The sequence below is a fragment of the Protopterus annectens genome, chromosome 4.part0, assembly GCF_019279795.1.
Source record: "Protopterus annectens isolate FY-2018-M chromosome 4.part0, PAN1.0, whole genome shotgun sequence".
Lineage (NCBI taxonomy): Eukaryota > Metazoa > Chordata > Ceratodontiformes > Protopteridae > Protopterus > Protopterus annectens.
This window is the reverse complement of record NC_056733.1, coordinates 1,871,844,540-1,871,866,363: the sequence shown is the minus strand read 5'-3', so window position 1 is coordinate 1,871,866,363 and position 21,824 is coordinate 1,871,844,540. Positions and strand designations below refer to the sequence as shown.

The 21,824-nt window shown below is 38.5% G+C and overlaps 1 protein-coding gene across 2 annotated transcripts in view; it reads right to left on the bottom strand.

Annotated features, from left to right (window-relative positions):
• Positions 1-12,192, bottom strand: part of PCDH12 (protocadherin 12) — a 134,445-nt gene extending 122,253 nt beyond the window's left edge. The window contains exons 1-2 of one of the 2 annotated variants that reach the window (XM_044069540.1): positions 12,104-12,192; positions 8,576-11,950 (exon numbers count right to left, since the gene is read on the bottom strand). In XM_044069540.1, the coding sequence (XP_043925475.1) occupies positions 8,576-11,620 (3,045 nt within the window). In that variant the 5' untranslated portion in view covers positions 11,621-11,950; positions 12,104-12,192. The other variant, XM_044069539.1, reaches the window with a different exon arrangement.
• Positions 12,193-21,824: the final 9,632 nt, after the last annotated feature.

Below are 21,824 nucleotides of genomic sequence, written 5' to 3'. Positions count from 1 at the left end.
TGACCACCAATGTAAACCTTCAACGTATTGGAGCTGCCCATTATGGTCAATAGATCAATAAGGAATAGGTAGTTCTCAGCCTGTATTTTGACAGTGATAATATAGGCATTACATGGTAGATAACTCATATGGTTGCAGTACCAGCACCAGAATAAAGGTGGAGATTTACTGTGGCCAGTGAGGACCCTATTGGGGCTAACAATGGACACTACACATGCAGCTATAGTGTTTTTCTATCAATCCTATGCATACATAGGGGATGACTCAAATCTAAAAAAAAATGAACTGCTCTTTATAGATACAGCCCCACAGAATGCCAGCAGTGCCTTGCATGTAATTTTCTGGCTAACATGTAGGTGTCACTGTGATGATGTCCAACTGCTAGGTACCTTGGGGGTAGGGGTGGGAGGGAGTCTCAGCAGTGTTTGGATTACACCAGGAATAGGTAATGACATTTATTTACAAAGTATGTTTCAGGCTCTCATTGCTTTATCTTGGCATAGAGGATATTCAATAGATTTGCAGCATTTATGTAGTGTTGAGAATTCTTAGGAATACTCCATTCCAGTATGATATCATATAAGGGAAGAACTGGGATTTAGGTTTGGTATAACATTACGGGTTGGTGGAGGCCTTCTACAAAGATATCCCAATTCTTTTGCAATCTTCTTCTTTTGTCTTTTCCTGGTTAGGGGTCGCCACAGTGGATCACCTGTCCGCTCATGCTTGGCAGTGGAGTTTTACAGTGTCGAGTTGCCAGCCCGGCGCCCAACCTTCCACAGAAGGCACACACACGCACTTACTCACACCTATACTGTCCTTTATATACACCATTTCATTTTCCTATCTCTCTCTCTCTCTCTCTCTCTCTCTCTTTTTTTTTTTTGATTTGTTTTGGCATACCTATTTACCTTACTTTCGAGGTGCAGTGCATTCTTTAATGGTTACTATCTTTATATTAATACCTATTTTATATTTACAAATGTAACTGCCGATCGATGTGGCTACCAGAAACCAAGCAAATTCTATCCACCATTTTCTCAGTGTCACTAAACAGTATAACTAAAGTAATAAGTTTTTTTTATTTAAAAAATATGACCCTTTTTTCAGATGCCCACAAACAAAACTAAATAACCTCCTGTCTATAAGTCTTCAATTAAAATATACCCATGCTATCTATACATTAAACAAAAATGCACTGGCTTACAAAACAATTCACATTTGGGGCAAGACACTGCCACAAGGTTAAGATTGTCTCAGAAACAAGCAATCCTGACAGAAGGTTTCTTATGTGAAGTATGCAAATGAGGAAGGACATAAACATTCATGAGCATGTCCTATCCATATTTCCACAAAGAACAAAGTGATTGCTGCCATGAACCTAAGGCTGTTGGTGGAGCACACCTTAAAAGCCATATGTTCTTTATGCAGCCAGCCTGGATGCCAGCCTCTGTACTCCCTACTATGTCAAATGGTGGGAGAAGTGAGGGCAGTTCCATTACACAATTCATGTTAAGTTACTGACTAACATTGGTGGGGTGCAGTTGTATACAGTGGACATGCTGCACTATGGAATATATATCAATTCTCAGCATATATTCTACTGTAAAAATCGAAGACTATTTTTTAATGCTTAGGTTTTTCTGCGTCTATGTTTCCTTAAAACATGAACCCTTCATTTATAGATATCAGTATACGTTTGCTGTCTATTTGCTAAACTGGGCTGACTGCCGTCCACCCCACCCGTCATATACCAAGCTTCAGAGACCCCATTCCACAGTTCTACATGATTGCCCACTGTTAAGCATCCTTCCATATTAAAATGAGCACTGTTGCTGGACCTTTCATATCTTAAACAGCAACAAGTTCCTCATACTTCTATTTTTGCAATATTATACTAACATGTGGACTGTCCCACATATTCCTCTCCATTGACTTAGTCATTGAGCCCACTCATGTCCTTTAAGATAAACTTCACTGCTTCTCATTTTAACCTTGAACGGATAATATGATCTATTTGCACAGAATGTTATGAGATCAAATCATTGGTCATTGGCAGTTCTTGAAGTTTTGGGCAAGTCATCATGTAGAGAGAGAACATAACTGTCTTACTGAGCCCTCTCCTTTCTGCTTGTTCACAGGGAAAGGTGGCTGTATGTGCACTGGGGCAGTGATGTCATCTCAGAGAACAGCCCTCACATCATTGTCCTAATCCTTTTGGAATCTTGCCTAATATGTATAGAAAGCAATATAAAATATATAAAAAAGAAAGTAACAACAACTGCATTCAAGAGGTATATTGTGCAGGCATCTCTCACATGCATGGATGATCGCATGAGAGGCACATTTCTTATTTATCCTTGAGGTTTGCTTCATCTAACATAATATGGATACAAAACAAAGTCGTTCTGAATGAGCATCTCAACACTGATACTAGAAGAAGATAAAACCAACAAAATATGCAAGAATGCTAATGCTGATACATTTTATTATCCAGCATCATTTTGTGCCCAAATCCTTGTCTTCCAGGTTAGTACAGATAAATAAAAATACATTAACAAAATATTTAAAGGAAAAAGTAGCTGCAAGCACAGTAAACCAATATGCCATGAAAGAGTCCCCTCCCTCATATAGAAATGTAATACACATGCATATTATATCACTAAGTCATCTGTGGAGATTTGTATCAGTAAGAAGAGACAGAAAAGAAATGACGTTTCTACATATAATGACATTATTTTATGAAGGGGAGACAGTTCTTCTTTAAATAATAAAAATTGTGTAAAAGCAATATATCAAGACGTACTCATGGGTAACTCATTGTTTACCCTCATGGTGGGGACTATAATTTGATCAGTCAGGTTTTGCCTCAGTAGTCAGCTCCCTCCCTCGGTGCAGGTAAACAATGAATTGCACACTGGATGCCACATCTCAGGTAGCAGCAAGCAAGGCCAGGGAAGTGGCAAAACGATACAAGGAGAAGGGGTTGATGGTAGCATTTTCAGATGTGTTATCAGTACCAGCATCCATGATGTTGAATAAAGAGAGGATTAGACAGCATAATATCTGGCTGCAGAGGTTGACAAAGGAGAAAAAATTAGGACTGGTAGGAAGATGGAGAGATCTAGCAGACATATCTGTTCTATGCCAGGGACAGACTCCATTTCAGTCCAAAATGGAGAGCAGTAGGGATGTGTCACAGATGCAGAGAAGATAGGGAGGCATTCATGTAGTACAGAGAAGGTAAAAAGAGACTCAGAACATAGCAGAAGACCAAACAATGGTGTCTTGGACCATAACTGCATATTATATTACACTGCAATACAAGAAGTCTGGGCAGGAAGATGGGGAGCTGCAAGCAGTGATGCAGGGAGGACGGATGGACATTGCAGATATCTCACTGAAGCAAAGGTGACAAGAGGAGGTGGGACATACAAATGGATGGCTCTCGGCTGTTCAGGTATGACACAGGAGGAAAATGGAGGTAGAGTAGTAATGTGTGTAAGGAAGGACATCTGATGTGAGGTCAGGGAGAAAGAAGGACACCAAATTAAGAAATGGCTAAATGGAGTGGGCAAGATTAGGACCTAAGATAAGTGCCTGTCAGTTAAGACAGATGAAGAGACCCTGGAAGAAGACTGGAAAATTCTGATCTACAAGGTAGTGAGGCTGCTGGAAGTGAGTAAGGTTTTGGACAGCTGGGGATTCAGCATCTGGTGCAGTACTTTACCAGAAACTATAAAATTTTGGACATAACCCATGAAGAGACTGTCATGGATGTCCAGTTTGTGGTCCTGTTATGATTATTTACTCTGTGGTTTTGAGGTGGCAGAAGGGTAACAGTACAAAAATAAAAACAATGACATGGGATTTTAGGAGTGTGAATTACACTGTACTAAGAGAGATGGCCAAGAATGGGTTAAGAGACTAGGTCAGTAATGGAACACATAACGCTGTCAACAGGGTTATGAAGAGAGGCAATAAGACATGAAACCTGATGTGGTTATATAAGAATGTAAAGTTAGCTGTTAGAGAGGGCAATAGCTAGGGTTTACAGGTAGAAGGAGGGGTAGCAGAGAAGGAAAAAAACACAGTACATGGAGACTAGCAGAATGACAACAAGGGCATAGAGAGCAGCAAAAGCAAAAGTTAAAAGTGAGCTGGCAGAAGGAATAAAGAAGGGACTTGATATCTTTTTTTAACCACTTAGCAGAAAGGGGAAAGGGAGGAACAGACCTGGTCAGGCTGAGCAAAGATGGTAGGGAAACTGCAGAAGACTGGAAAAAGCAGTGGTTATGAATGAATACTTTGCTTTTGTCTTCATACAGAAAATAAGAGGAAAATGATATGCTTAGACCAAAGCAAGGCAGAATGGAGAAAACAAAGGGTAGTCACCAGGACAGAGAAGGACAAGGTAGAGAGGGAACAGACTAATCTTAGGGCATATAAAGCTCAGTGACCAGCTGGCTACATCCCAGAGTTCTTATAAACCTAACCAGACTCGTGAATGAGATTTACAACAGGTCATGGTTAATCTACAAGTAACTGAGGGATGGAAGGACCATATGGGGTACCCTTATAAAAACAGGGAACAAGAAAAATCTGGGAAACTAAGGGCCTGTTAGCTTATTGATAGTTTAGGGGAAAAAATCACATAGAGAAATGTGAGGGGAAGGTTTGCCATGTTTATAGAGGGCTACAATCTCCAGTACAGCAACTAATATATGTTCATGGCCAGAGGGAGCTGTCAATCAAATATCAGATCAGATGCAGTTTTACTACTGGACTAAAGGCAAACTTGATAGGAAAATACCAGTACATGTTGTCACATAAAAAGGTTGATGGCAACAATGGTGGGGTTGAGGGAAGGGCTGAGACTAAGGAATTACATGGTAGGGCACAAAGGGCGGTAGAGAGAGAGTGATAATGCCAAAAGGATATAGAATATGATTCTTCAATGTGTTTGGCCCAGACATATCTGAGGGAAGAGAGGACAGGTGAAGCTTCTTTGCTGATGACATGAAGACAGATGGAACAGTGTAGAATGGGGGGGGGGTGTCTAGTAAAGGATTTGGAAAAGCTGGCCTAGTAACCAAAAAGTTTGCAGCTGAGGTTCAGTGCAATAAAATAACAAGTACTAAATGAACTGGGCTACAACAACAAAAAGTGACAAATGGGCAGCAAAGGGGGGCAGAGTAACAGGACAGTAGCCGCAACAACCAGAATTCTGGGAAACATCCTCAGAGGGGTAGAATTCAGAAGCAAAGAGTCAGTGTTACCACTCTGTAAGTCTCTGCTTAGACTACAATTTGAATACTATGTACATATCCAGAGGCTTAACAAGGAAAAGATTATAAAGCTACTGGAAAGAATCTAGTGGAAAGTCACTAGAAAAATCCATGGGATTGAGACTCACATCCTCAAAATAAATAAATAAATAAATAAATAAATAAATAAATAAATACTTAATGACAACTGATTGCATACACAGTATACCTAAAAAACACCTACATGGATTGAAGTGAATGTTTTTGCGGGGAGGGGGGCAAGCACCTGTACTCCTCAACGGGAATAATCCCCTCTCTCTTTATCTCTCTCCCCAATTTATGCTAACTCCATGGACTCAACAGTAGGAAAGGATGAAACTCCAAAAAGAGTGTATAGCGGTCTTGTGCAAACAGAAATCCCAGACTGCTGACCTGTCAAGGATGTGCCCTATGATCAAAAATTAACTCAACCAGTTGTATTCAGGAAGTTAGAACCAAATTAACTGGCCATTAATCACATGTAGGGACGCCAGAAAGGAATATGATCTAAGGGAGCCATGATATTGTTCCATAAGATCATAGAAGGGAGAGTTGTGAAGGGGTCACACTGAACATAAAGGACAGAAATGGGAGGAGGGGGCACATGCTTCAGACTGTAGGGACTAAGTATTCCATGATCACCCAAAGTACTTCTTCACAGAGAAGATTGTAGCAGAATGTGCAGTGGTCATGGAATCTACAAAATCCATCATAATGGCATGGGACAAGTGAAGAGAATGTAAGGGAAGGTAGGAATGTTCATAGATTCAAAGATACAACTTTCTCTCTGTCCTACCCACATAAAATGCAGTACATTGTGTGCAAGATGCTATGCAAAAAAAAAAAAAAAAATCAGTTAAACAATTATATTTACCAGGACAAGCTGCCACTCTGGGAAAGTCAGAAATAGTGATGACTTTGGTGTTTTTTATTTTTTTAGAACACATGTCTATATATAATTACTTATACATTACAGCATTTGCTTAGTTTTATTACTGGAGTTCCAGTTTAACATGGAATCTTTTCATTAGAACATTTCTCGCTCTCTCTCTCTCTCTCTCCCTCTCGCTTACACTCACACACACACACACACACACACACACACACACACACACACACACACACACACACACACACACACACACAAATATACCTCTCAGCTGTACAGATTTTTGCCTCATATTTTTGGGTCTGTTTCTCATAAAATTGTGGTTTTCTGGCAAATTGTTGGTAAATCATTGAGGGTTGAAGTCAGAAAATAATGACAGACAATTATGTTTCAGACTTCATACCCTTCAGAAAATTCTTGCTAATGTAAAACCTGTTTTTCTATCAACTTTCTAAGCTTGTAAGAGCAATATTTAAAAAGTGTCACTGTTTTTGGGCCTTTGTGCCCTCATTATTTATGGCTTTGTCCAGATTTTTGTTCTAAGGGGTTAAGAGGTATGACACACACACACACACACACACACACACACACACACACACACACACACACACACACACACACACTCTCTCTGTTTCTTCAAGTATGGTGATTGCATGCTAGGAAGATTGAACACATATACATATACATATACATACACACACACACACACACACACACACACACACTCACACACACACACACACACACACACACACACACACACACACACACACACACACACACACACACACACACACACACACACAGGCGCGCGTGTACACACACATATGTGGGCACACATTCTCATATGTGGGTCCCTGTCAGATTATCAAAGGTTCAAAACTTCGAAAGTCATATGGTTGGGACCATATGATCAAAGTTTTGAAACTTCAAATATTTTGAATGGAGATCAAGGTACAGGAACAGGAAATTTACCCTTTTCCACAATGTAGTGTGATGTCGGAGTTGGTATATTTAATTAGCATGGGTGTGGGGGCACGGGGGGCTTGCCCTCTGCGAAAACATTAAAAACAGAATTTTTATTTATTTTTTTTATGTTCGAAGTTCCAAAACTTTGATCATATGGTCTCGGCCATATGAATTTCGAATTTTCAGAACTTCAAAAATCTGACATAGATCCCTGTAAAAATATATGTCCTTCTGTCTGTGTTAATGCTGTAAGTCAGGAGAGGAATATTCTGCCAGTACAATGGATCAGAATTTTGAATCCCTGTGATATGCACATACTCACACACATGCTCTCGTGTGCACACACACTCACACGTGAATATGCTTGTGTGTAAACATACATGACTGTCTGTCTTTATCAATGCGGTAAGTCAGGAGAGGAATAATCTGCCAGGACAATTGATCAGAATTTTGAATCCCTGTGATATGCACATACTCTCTCTCACACACACACACACACACACACACACACACACACACACACACACACACACACACACACACACACACACACACACTCTCACCTGTGTATATGTTTGTGTGTAAACATACATGTCTGTCTGTGTCAATGCTATAAGTCAGGAAAGGAGTATTTTGTCAGTACAATGGATCAAAATTTTGAATCCCTGTGATATGCACATCGTGTGGCAAACATTCAATACAGCAGATTGAAACAAAATAAAAAAATGAATTAAGAAGAACTATAATATTTTATAAGCAGGGAAAAGTGGAAAGAAGATAAATGAGTAAAAAACAGGTGCAGTACTGTTTAGCAATGAGTACACCTGTTATGCTGAAATCTCTTCCTTGCTGCTCCTGGACAACACACCCACAGCCTCCTTGCTGCTCCTGGACAACACACCCGCAGCCTCCTTGCTGCTCCTGGACAACACACCCGCAGCCCTCACTAATAGGCTGATCAGTTTCAGAGCTTTGAACACTCTTCCATTGTCAGGTAAATTGTGCATTTAATATGTAATGTGCGGTAACACCATTTTGTGTTAGAAATCTGCGTTATGCACTTTTATTCATTTTTATCCATTAAAGTCTGTTTTTATTGCCATTGGTAAACACTGAAAAGTCTAATTTTATACATTTAAAGTACTTTCTGTTTTAACAAATTTAGATTATACTTGTGAAAGCAGTACAAAACTTCTTATTCTAGCCTTAGTGAACAATCACTGCTAAGGACTAAGGTACATATAATACCCTGCATTTGTATCTTATGGGACACTGAGGTGTACATTTTTCTAACATAATGTAATGTTGATGTCTTGCTTCCTACATAAAAGTGATAAGTCTTCTACTGGCTTGTGAAATCATTAAATGCATAATAACCAGTGGTGCAAAGTATGTAAAATAAAATTATTACCTGTATATGAGGTGATTCTGTTGTAAGTTCTACAGACTCACGTTCTGCCAGGGCAGCCATAGACAACCTAAACAAGCTTCTCAGGATCTCTTTTCTAGGGTCCTTTATATCACCACTCCTTTGTTCTGGAATTTTCTGCCTTCTCATGGTTGCATATACTGGAGGAGATGGAGTAGGCTCAATAGAAGAAGAGCTATCTGCCTGCTCATCTTTTGATTTGATCTCGGGGGTGCCAGGGTTCTTTAAAATCTTAGTGTGAGGTTGAGAATTACATTGGAATGTTTCATAACTGTCCTTTGTGAGCCCTCGATTTCTCTGTAGAGTTCTGGAAAGAGTTGGAGAAAGAATAAATTGAGCCTGAGAAAGTTCTTTATTTTCATCTGGAAACTCATGGTTCCTTTGGTTTCTTAACGTCCGATAAAGAGTTGGGGACATGTTAAACGAGGCTTGTATTAAGTCATCTTTGGAACCAGTGGGACTTCCTGCAGCTGAATCCATGGTAGAACTTTGCTGAGGCTGACATTTCAGATTGTCACGTTGCTTTTCTCCTCTGCTTCTCCCAGGGGGAATTAAAAGGATGTCTGTTTTCTGAATCTGTCTTTGAGGCCTCCTAGGATGGTGTTTATAAGCAGACTCTGCTTCTCTACAGTTGTATGCTCTGTTATCCTTCTTTTCGGTTCTGCATACAGACATCATCAGTGCTATAATTAACAAAAAGAGGCCCAGTACCACACCACCTATTATCAACATGATTATAGGAAGGCTCACCTTACTTGGCTCATTAGTTGAATTTTTCAGTTGATCTTGGTGATTACTAAAGGTAAATGTCAAGAATGCTTTTGTAGACAGAGGTGGTCTACCACCATCTAGTACCAAGAGTTCCAAATCCCACTGGCTTCCAATAAGTCCACTGCAATTACTGCTGTTAAGATAAAGCTGACCTGTCTTCTCATTAAGTGAAAATAGGTGTGCATCATCCACATTTAGAATATGATAAGAGATATTAGCATTTGGTGGTGAATCAGCATCTTCTGCTCTGACTGTTATCACTGGGTAAACTTTAGGTACACTCTTTCCTTCCTGGATTTTTGAAATTGCAAACTGCGAACTGCTTGATGATCTGCTTTCTAAGTTATGAGCCATAGCTAATGTACCTGACATATGCCTAGCCAGGTGTTTGGGTTGTAAATGGCTGTTGAACTCCTCCACTGCTATTACCATTTGGCCAGTGCTTTTGTCAATGGGAATATTAATAAGTGCTATATTATTCTTAAGCACTGGATGTGTTATCACTGGGTAGTTATCATTTTTATCAATAATATCTATAGTAACTAATGTCTCTGACATCATCATGGGACTACCACCATCTTGAGCCTTAACAATAATGTTGAAGCTTTTAATCTGTTCATAATCTAATTCTCTTACAACATAGATGTCACCAGTGACAGGATCTATCCTAACAAGTGATGTAACTAGAGTTTCTGAAACAATGGAATGCTGAACTGAATAAGTAACCTTTGCATTCATACCCTCATCTGCATCATGAGCTTTCACTATGAGGAGAGGTGAGTGGTATAAATAATTTTCAAAAACAGTGACCAGATAATGATTTTTCTCAAAAACAGGTGGATTGTCATTCTCATCAACAATCTGGATAGTCAGATGTTTCTCTGATATTAATTGTGGAGAGCCCTGATCTTTTGCAACCACTGTTATATTGTACTCTGACAATTTCTCTCTATCAAGGGTGCTGTTTACTACTAAAACATAATTATCGTATGTTTTCTTTAACCTGAAATGGCCATGCCCATGTCTAAGAAAACAATTAACCTGTCCATTGCTGCCTGAGTCTGAATCAGTTGCTGTCACAAGAGCCACAAATCCATCCTTAGGAACAGCCTCTGACACTGAGACTGTATCAGACTTTTGGGAGGCCCATGTAATGTATATCTTAGGTCTGTTATCATTTTTGTCCCACACTTTTATATGGAGCTTAACATGAGCTGGAATAGGGTTTGGTCCTAGATCCCTGGCCTGTATATCTATTTCATATGACTGCCTTTCCTCATAATCTAGTGACCCTATAAGAGTTATTTGCCCAGTTTTTGGGTCTATGCTGAAAGTACTAAGTATCTCTTGTGAGACATGTTTCCCAAATGAGTATTCAATCTCTCCATTTAGCCCTTGGTCTGGGTCTGTGGCATTAAGTTTTATTAAAGTAGTCCCAGGCAAGGAGTTTTCCCAGATTTCTATAGTTAAATAATTTTTTTCAAATACAGGGCTGTTATCATTAGAGTCCAGTAAATGTATTTTTATTTGACAAGTACCTGATTTGGGGGGACTTCCTCCATCTAGGGCTATCAATAATAGATCAAATGAAGACTGCATTTCTCTATCTAGCTCTTTAATAACTACCAGTTCTGTTATTATACTGCCATCAGCTCTGCGAATTGTGTTTAAATTAAAGTGCTGAGTAGTAGAGAGATTGTACATCTGAAGAGCATTAGAGCCTATATCTGAGTCTGAGGCTTGGTCAAGTGGTATCTTGGTACCTAAAGATGCACTCTCAGAAATCTCTATTTCCAGTCCCAAATTAGGAAACTGGGGCTCATGGTCATTAACATCTAAAACCTGGATCTCAACTTGGATTAGGTCCATTGCATCTGAACTTTCAGCCATGACTGTAAATGAAAGAATACAGGGTTCAACCTTCCTGCAAAGGGTTTCTCTGTCCAAACGGCCAACAGAAGAAATCTGGCCATCCTCTGTCCTGACCTGAATGGGTACTGCAGAAACAGGTTGCATCATACGGAAGTGCCTTTTCTGTACCTCTCCCTCCAACCTGACATCATCAAGCAGTTTTCCAATTGGTGTTCCTTCTGCAACCTCTTCAAAAACTTGATATTTCATCTTTATGTTTGTAAATGTGGCCCCAGCAATAGTTACAGTCTGGCAGAGAAAGTACCACAGTAATAATATAAACTGCAACCGTGTGAGAGAGATGCAAGCCATACTTTTCAATGTTGTTTTTAAGTACACAGACATTTCTCTTTATCAAAATAGGAAAAATATGAAAAGTCATATGTATTCCATAAAGACAGTTTTTCTTGCTATACGTAAAAAAGCCAATGAATATCCAAAAACAACAATGGGATGTATCCTTTAAAATTCTCTCTTTGAATAATATGCTCCTTTGTATTCAGAGTACATATTACTTAATTTAGAATAATGCATGCCATTTTAGTGTTGAAATGCACATGGATTTTATGCTGCTGTTAGTGACCAGTTTCTTTCATTTCACTTTTTCACTTTCACTGTAATCCATTCAAAGTTCTCTCAGACTGGAGACCCATGTCACGCATAAGCAGTTTCAGACTAAAGCAGAATACAATACACATTAACAGGATGTTTTTCCCTTAAAACAGCATTTAATGTAATGGTAGCTGACATTGTCTCAGAGTTGCATTTACAATAACAAAAAAAAAAAAATAAATCATCCATTCTGCTCTTACGAACTTAAAACCTTACCTCGAATTCAGAATGCAGTGAAGAAATTAGCAGAAATGACTGCTCTGAGAAATTAAAACATCTGTGTATATCAACACACATAATTTTATTGGCATTCAAAGAAGTAGTCCAGATTTTGTAATTAGAAATGTTCTTCCTTTTCCATCCATTTGTGATTTTTGAAGGCATCTGCACAGCTTTTGATATTCTTTTTAAGCATACTGCACCAAATGAGTTCCTGCTGTAAAATAAGTATAGTTTCCAAAATTGAATCCTCTCACAGTCTTCACAGGCTGCAGTCTTGTATTAGCGCTGGCTGGAACACAATGAGACAGTTTAGAATGTTACCATGAATCAGGCTTTTCCTCTGTCTGCTTACCTACAGGAAGCTGTGTGGAAGTTGAAAAGAGCTTGTATATGTGTGTATGCATGCATGTGTGTGTGTGTGTGTGTGTGGGTCTTTCTGTGTGCGTGCGTGTGTGTGTGTGAAAATAGTACTGCTTTATTATTTTAATTTTTTAAGGAATACAGGGGTTTACATACAAATGCATTTATCTAAACAGATAAAAAAAGAGTACTTTATGTATCTGTAGAGTTTATATTAACTGCTAGTGCAGATGAAAGAGGACAGGACATAAAAAATACAGTTACAGTAATATTAATTTGCTTATGATGAAAACAGATTTGGATAATGAAGTCTAGTCCAAAAAAAATATTTAGCCTATATGCTGAGATGGGGAAATACCATAGTCATATTTAGAATGGAATAAGCACCTACAAAAGAAAAATGAAAAGACGTATGTAGGGTTAGATTATGAAATATTTGCATTGGCACAAATGGTTTTGTACAGACCTGAAATGCACTATTCATGGCAAGCCTCACAATTTACTAATACCTCACGTTCACCAACACAGGACAGCTGTGCTTACAATGTGCCTTACTATTTACTATGGACCTCATGCTCACTAACACAGAACCACTTCACTCATAGTGAACATCATTATTTGCTAAGGACATCATGCATACTAACACTGTGCTCATAGAGAACCTTACTATTTACTAAGGCCAAATGTGCACTAACAAAGGACCACTGACTTCACAGTGTGCTTCTCTATTTCCTAAGGACCTTGTGCGCATCAAAAAAGGCCACTGTGTTTATAGCAAGCCTCATTATTTGTTAGGGACCTGAAGCACACTAATGCAGGTCCACTGTGCTTATGGTGAGCCTCACTAATTACTAATAATCTCATCCACACAAATTCAGGACCACTGTCATCATAGTGAGTCTCACTGTTTATGTCACGTACACAAACACAACAACGTTGTGCTCATAGCGAGCCTCACTAATAATTAATTATTTCATCCACACTAACAGAGGACTTCAGTCATCATAGTGAGTTTCTCTGTTTATTAAAGACTTCATGTACACAAACACAACACCGCTGTGATCATAGTGAGCCTCACCATTTACTAAGCACCTCGACTGCACTAACACAAGTCTATTGTACTAACGGTAAACCGTATTATTTACTAAGGACTTAATGTAATCTAATACAGGACAACTGTTTTTATAGACAACTCCAAGAATAGGTCAGAACATCACCAAAAGGTCAAACACTCAGAGGCCAGGTCCAGGGCTGAACCTTTTCAGGGTAATTTCAGAATTTAGCAGCACTTCTAGATCCTTCAGGTAAAGAGACTTACCTGAACTATAGATAGTCTAACTTGTCCTTGGCATAGATTGATGACCTAGATATTCGGGGGGGTATACCTTTAGCTCCCACCCTATGAAGTACATCCCAAGGGTCTTTCATCACTTGATGCTCATGTGATTGATTGGAGCCCGTAGGTGACCATCCTGATCACAAGGATCAGTACTTTGAGTTATTCTGTCTAGGATCATGGGTAGCTGGGACTGGTAACTCTCCTCCAATGGCAGTGCCCTGGCCTATTCAGGTTAGCAGGACCTTGTGGAGGAGAGTCCTTCTGTTTTCCTGTACCAGAGTTTATTTCTTAAGGTCTGAACAACAAGCAATATTTGATGGCTGGTGGGAGCTTATGTCACAGATGCGGGAGCACATCATTAGAGAATATGGTCTGAAGCTTGCATCAGGCCTGGTTTAAGCTTCTCACCACCTCACATTGCCTCTGTCCAGTCTACAATCTACCACTTTTTCCTGATCCAATCTGTCATCTGCTTGCCCCTGTATGAGCTCATGCCCCCCACTCGGCTAGTGAGGTCGTGGTTCTTTCTGCAACAGTGGGTAGTATGATGATTGAGAACATTTTTAGACACTCTTTTGGAGATAAACAAGGATAAGGTGGGTACTCCCATCTGTTTCTCCATAAATATTCACTTTATCAGAGATGCAGAGATGCTCTCTGACCAATGAAAAAAATGTCTTGTTTTTTCCTCCTTGAGAACAATATAAAATATGGATGCCTTTTAATACTCTGCCCCACTGGTTCTGCAAAAGGATGATACTCTTTACAAGCTACTGCCTGATTGGGTAGATCGACTCACTAAACATCTTAGTACTGTCTGTGTGTGTGATTTATTAGGTCCAGCATATGTAGCGAGACAGTTGTACTTTTTCAACTTGCCACTGGATATGGAGTCCAATCCCACATTGTGAGGAATGCTCTGGATAAGCTGAAGAAGCTCCCGGAGTATGTGCTTAGGCAGGATCATCAAGAGACCATGCCCACAGAAGCTATGAAGTTGTATGCCTTTGTATGCCTCAGCATACTATTCACAATGTCATCAGTGGGCAATTTTATCGTTATGCTAGGTTGAATGCTCATGATGATAATATGCTCAGTTCATTTGTAGATCTGAGTAATGAGTTTGCCTCAAGATTTTGTTATAGGAGAAATAAATCTTTAAAAAAATTACTTTGTTATAGACCTTTCTCTAAACATGTTTGTGCTACAGGGAAATTTGGTACGTTCTCATGTAATTCCTGTAATATATGCAAATATATTAGTAGTTCAAACACTTTGTGCACCTAGATACTAAGTGTATATATTTTTAAATTTTTTGCTAACTGCAGGAGTTGTGATCTTGTTTATATTGCTGTCTGTACTGCATGCCAAAGTTTTTATATTGGCAATAATAAGTGAACATTTGTACAATGTTAATAGATCTGATAGAAGGAATGCTTTGTGGAGATGTTATAGAAACTAGAGTTTCACATTGTTTTAAATTTTCTGGTTTAGAGGTTTTGAAAAATAGTAATAGAGGTGGTGACATTCATAATAGGACTGAATGTGCCAAAACTAGACAAAGTTTTGAATTATAAGCTAATATGGGTAAGGAATTGAATGGTCATATCATATCCCTTTAAAACCCCTACTAAAATCACGTGGGTTAAGGTGATGATTTTGAAATTGACTGCTATTTAAATGATGTTTGTGATTACTTGTTTTAGATCTGATGAAGTGCCAAGAGTAGGCGTGAAAGCACTTATCTGTTTTTTTATTTGTTTTAGTTTTTTTAGCATTTATTACAGTTTGTCTTATTCCACTGTGTAAGCTGGTTATTCTTTGCCTTAGACATTCTGAAAAGTGTCTTTTTAGCCATTTGGGAGGATGTGGACTTCACCTTCTTCTGCTTAGTTCAGTAGGACATGGGGAGGTAAATGTGAGTGTGTTCTCTCCCCAATAGCAATGTAGATTCAAAGAACACACAACTCTTTGAATCTAATGTAAAATCAGCCCAAAAAACAAAACAAAAACAAACAAAAAAACACTCATAGTCTTCAGTGATTTATTCCAAACTTTACTTAAGCACTTTCATCCAGAATATAGACAAGGACTTCATCATAATGCATAAAAACACACCACAGCCATTAAGAAACATAGGAAAATCACATGGCCAATAAAATCACATGACCAGAGTGCTTGCATTCTTAAAGAGACAATATGTAAAATTTAAAAACATGCATACTATAATTCTTTTAACAATGTTAAGGCACAAATAAATAAACAGGTAAATTAAGTTCAAAATTGAAATTGATCAACTTCCTACTTTAAAAAAATATTAATGGACTCATCTAGTTCAGAAAATTTGTCTGCCTAAAGGTGTAATTGCCAGTTGGTTTCCTTCATTTCCAGACTGATCATGAAACTACCTCCCCTCATATCCAAAAATTCTCAGTCAAGAATAACAATTAAAACTTTTTATAATCTGTACAATTAATAGTATGCTTGAATGATTCTTGAATGATGCATAATTCATATTTTTTTCTTTTTTATGTCATACACATGTTTTTTGACCCACTCTGATAGAGTTTTAGTTGTCATCCTCACCTAAAAATCAGGGCGTGCTGAAAAAATAGCAACATTAAATGGTACTTAGCTATAATTATTTTATCAATGTGTTCCAAAATATTAAATGGCTCTTCATAAATGAACCTGCAGAAATTACAGTTGCCACATTTACATGTCCCATTTTGCAGTATAATGTACCCCGATTAAGGTTCTATCATTTTGTAAAATATGTTTCAAGTTGCCAGAAGTTTTATAAGCAAACCTGGGTTTATGACCAGCACTGTTGGCAATTTCATTGTTTCCTAAGATAACTTTCCAGTTGTTTATCAAGATCTCTTTAATGGCACCAGAATCAACTGTCATATTAAAATAGAGTGCATTTTTCATGTTATTATTTTCTTTTTGATGCAGCCCCTCTCCAAGCCCTTATTTTAAAATGGGTGGGAACCTAGAGTTATATCTGCACATAACTTCCATTGTCATGTCATTGAGAAATTCTGTTTCATATCTCCCCTGTTGATGAACACATTAATAATAAATTGAATTTCTTGCCACTTTAATTCCCGTCTTTCAATATCTAACTCCCACCATACTTCCCTTTGTTGTTTTGGGATGATATCTGAAATACCAAACAAAACTTTGTATACCCTGTACAGACTAAAATGTGCTTAAAAAGTGCATTATTGGAGTTCCCTTTCAAAATTGCTTATGTGTTCATTGATTCTTTTCCTCAGTTGTCTTTCTGTCTTCCCAAAAAAATCCACATGTTGCAAATAGCAATATAAAAAAATCATAGGTTCATAGGTAGGTACTAGGCTATTGGCTCTAGGGCCTATATAAGCCTAGCCAAAAGGGTACCCTGGCTTTCGCCACCCAAGAAAATTATTTTCCTGTGCCCCTGTTGATCAGAGCCACAGAGGTGATCCCCGGGGTGAATTTCCTATTTCCCATCCAATCATCAAGATTTTTCTTGAAGAGTGCTAATGAGGAGCTTTGTTTGATATAGATAGGTAGTTTGTTCCAGAGTATGGGAAGTCTCTGGGACACGAATCTATCCTTCCAGCATGTTCTGTTTATTGTGGTGACAAGGTTTAGGTCTCTAGAGCGTGTAGCTCAGAGGGATTGGGATTTCTTTAAGTGGAGCATGTCCAACAGCTCTGGGTTTGACATAGCTTTGTATGTTAGGCAGAGATCGCCTCTGAGTAGGCGATATGCGATGGAGTAAAGCTGGAGTTTTTTGAGACGGTCTGAGTAGGGCATCTATTTGAGTCCGGTAATTCTCTTTGTAAGGTATTTCTGCGGCCTTTCCAGTTGCTGTAGATGTCTTGTGAGGTACATACAAAAAGGGGCGTTGTACTCTATAATGGGTCTAATGAGTGATGAATAGAGGGGAACAATGACCCTTTTTTTCCTGGATGAGAAACCTTTTGTGAAGAGGTGTGCCATGTAGAAGGATTTCCTGGCTACTGTGGCAATGTGATTATCAAAGGAGAGACTATTGTCCACCTGTGTCCCAAGGTCTCTTATACTTTCAGTTTTAAGTAGACTACTGCCTATGTGGTAGCTCATGGGTACAGAGTTTTTACCAAAGGGGATGACAAGGCACTTTTTGGCCTTGAGCTTGAGGCCATGGCTCTGACACCAGGCATCTGTCTCAGTGAGGCCCTTTTGCAGGATGTCCACATCATTAGGAGTTTTGATTATGGCTCCTAGTTTGCAGTCATCTGCGAACTTCGTTAGCCAAAGACCTTCTGTGTTAGCCTGTACTTCAGAGAAGTAGATACTAAACAGGAAAGGACACAGGACTGAAACCTGTGGTACTCCATTTGTCACTGGTCTGAAGTCGGATTTGGAGTCTTTTACTTTCACAGTGTGAGTTCTGTCAGTGAGCCAATTGGCAACCCATCTTGTGATATAGGGACTTATACCTAGTTTAGTGAGTTTATTTATAATTCCAGAGTGGGGGATGGTGTTGAAAGCCTTGGTGAGATCCAGATAGGCTGTGTGAGCCACCTTACCCTTGTCTATGGCTTTGGTGACTTCTTCAAAGAAGTCTATCAGGTTTAGGAGACATGATCTGCATTTTACAAACCCGAACTGGGTGGGGTCCAGAATTTGGAGATTAATAATGTCTTTGTTTATAAGTTCCATGGCCTTGCAGACCAGGCTCATCAGGCTAATGGGGCGGTAGTTTCCGGGGTCTGTGGTGACTCCCCATTTGTGAAGTGGGATAACCGTCGCTGTGTGCCATTCATTGGGCAAAAAGCCTAAGGTGAGGTTATGATTGAACATGGTACTTAGGTGGGATGCCAGTTTGTTTTGTAGTTTGCGCAGAACACATCCTGGGATGTTGTTAGGTCCCATGGATGCTGTGTTCTTGGCTTTGGAGAGTGTGATATTTACCTGTGCAGCCATGATTACAGGAACTTTGGATTCTTCTGGTAAAGAGATGGGCCTTTTACGGGGTGAGAGGGGGTAAAGTTAGCAGTGAACCTGTCTGCCAGGATGTTGGCAATATCAGTTGGTTCTGTATATTTAGTGCCATTGTGCTGTAACTCAGAGCAGATCTGAGTGTTGCCATTGAGATTTTTGACATAGCTGTAGAATGCTTTGTGGTTGTCTTTAGAATCAGTGGCGATTTTGTTTTCGTAACTAGCTTTGGAGGATTTTATGAGGGATCTCAGCTTCTTACTAAGGCTGACCAGGGAGTTCCTCCAGTCATGGGATTTTACTCTTTTTTGCAACAGTTTCTTTCTTTTGTTGTAGAGTTTGTTTATGGCAGGGCACCACCAGATTGGCTTCCCTTTTCTGGAGTATAGCATCTTGGTTCTGTTAGGGATAGCTCTCTAGTACCACAGTTTCCTTTTTTCAAATGAAGTACAAAGGGAATATTCTGTAAGGAAACTGTAGTCCCTTCTAAAATGTAGGGACATTGTTTGCATGTTCCACAACAAACAGTTCCTTTTACATCAACGTAGGAAGGGTCGTTAACATATTCAAAATAAAATTTTAAGTTTTTATCAGTTTTGAAAAAACAATTGGGTCCGTTCCCTAAAACTTCCAAAATCTCAGGGATACCCTTAAAAATGATCTAATTTTTAGAAATTATATCTTTAATCTCCTTGGAACCAAAACCAATGGGGAGTCCCATACTGTTATTAAAATTTTGCTGCTCTTGTTTCTTTCCATTCTGAAACCCATATTTGTCATCTCCTAATAATGGTTTAAACCTTGAAGCCCAGCCATTAAGAATCTCTTCACCAGTTTTACTTAACAAATCCTGTGGGTACCCCTGCTCAAGAAACATCTGGAAATGTTCCCCAATTCATTTCTAAAATTTGTTATACTTGAACACATCCTTGCAGCTCAAACCAGCTGTCCTTTATATATGTTCCTTTTGGTGAAGTGGGGATGATTGCCTCGATAGTCCAGATAGCTATTAGAAAGTGTTCTTCCTAAAAATCATTGAGGCAAAATTACTATTGACAGTGTCTTTATATAAAGTGATGTCTAAATAATCAATACTAACATTTGAGGAAAAAGTAGTAAATTTAAAGTATGAACAAACACTATTTAAATAATTCCCCAAACTCCTTTGAGTCCTGTGATGGCCTTTTCCAAAGAATAAATATGTCATCAAGGTAACGTAAATAGATGTTCCACTCTTCCTTAAATTTGGAAGTAAAAACAAATTTCTTCTCCCAAGCATATAGGACCAAGTTGGTGTAAATGGGTGCACATTGCACCCATTGCTACATCCTTGACCTGCTTGAAATATTCTCCTTCAAATGTAAAAAAATTGTTTGTTAATATAATTTCCATAACTTCCATTGTAAAATAACTAGTGGGTTATTCATTGTAGTTAGTTCTTTAATTGCTTCATAAAATAAACCTAGACCTTCCTGGTGTGGTATAGATGTAAACAAGTCACCTACATCTGTAGTGGAAAAACAGCAACTGTCACTGTACCACTCTTTTTTAATTTTAACCAGGAAATCCCAAGAATCTCTTAAAAGGTAATCAATTCATCTAGTAATGTTTTTAATAATCTGTCAATAAAAACTCCAAGGGGTTAGGTCAAACTATGGTGTGTGGCAGTAATAACCCTATAGGGTGGTTGATAAATACTCTTGTGAACCTTTGGAATTCCAAAGTTTATAGGGATGAGAGGATGTTCATTACTTAAAAAAATTACAGAGCTCTTCTGAAATAGCCTCGTGCAAGAAAGCATCTTCCAAAAACAATTGCATTTTCCTGTGGGCCAAAACAATCTCATTTCTAGAAACTTCCTCATGTTTAGTAGTATCATGAAAAATTTCTAATAAGTGACAAACATAATCAACTTTGTCAACCAAAACTATCCCCCCACCTTTATTGGGTTTCATAATCCTAATACCATCATCACTTCTGAGCTCTTTCATCAATTTAAGTTTCTATTCCGTCAAATTAAAAGGTCTTATTCTATCCTTATAAATAAATTAATATATTTCACTACTGCAAACCATTCCAAAAGCCACAACAGTTGGGTGGTTAGGGGAGATGAAAAGACTTTTTTTCTTGTACTGCGATGTCTCACAAGGAACCTGTTCTTTAAACATTTATTGAAAATTAAGTTTCCTGATATAAAGCTTAAACTTGTTAAAACATCCTCAGCTTCAACTCCAAATGAGGGCACAAATTTAAAACCCCTTTTAAATATTGAAAAAAATGTTTCAGTCACTTTGAGGTCAATGTAGTTAAAATATTGAAACCTTGCATGGACAACAATTTACCATCAAAGGCTTCAGTTAATTCACCAATTAGGCACTCCTTAATGTTTGGCAAACCCGTTAATTGTTGTTCCTGTGATTGTTTTTCCTATTAGCACTTTCTGAAGAATTATTTATGATTATTATTTACTAGAGTTTAGATTTTAAAAGCTTGGATATTTTTTCAGGTGTGTTTTCTGTTTAATTGACTCACATTTAATTGGATTGTGTCACATTTTTATATTAGCAGCAAAGTATTTAAGCATGACAGTTGTAGTTTTTATTCAGTTCTGCAGAAGTCCCAGCAGTGTCTGGGATGAAAGCACTTGACTGGTTTCTAATAAAAGCTTTTTAGATTCAAATCTACTGATTTGGGTGGGTTACTACATCAGGAAGTGTGGACATTTGCTATATTTGCACCTAGGTGTCTTATATTGATGTTACAAGTTTATTTCTAAGACACACCTCACTCTGAGGCCCGTAAGTTTGACTAGTATTATATGCAAGACCATGGAAGGAATAATCCTGCACCTGATAATAATGACATAGGAAACTTCCAAACACTGGACTCAACCCAGTTCGGCTTTGACGAGGGCAGATCATGCCTGCTCAGTCTGGTGGATTTCTTTGAGAAAGTCACTAGGACTATGGATGAGGGTAATAATAGTGCATACCTCCTACCTTGACATAGCTAAAGTGTTTGACACAATTCCCCACTTGA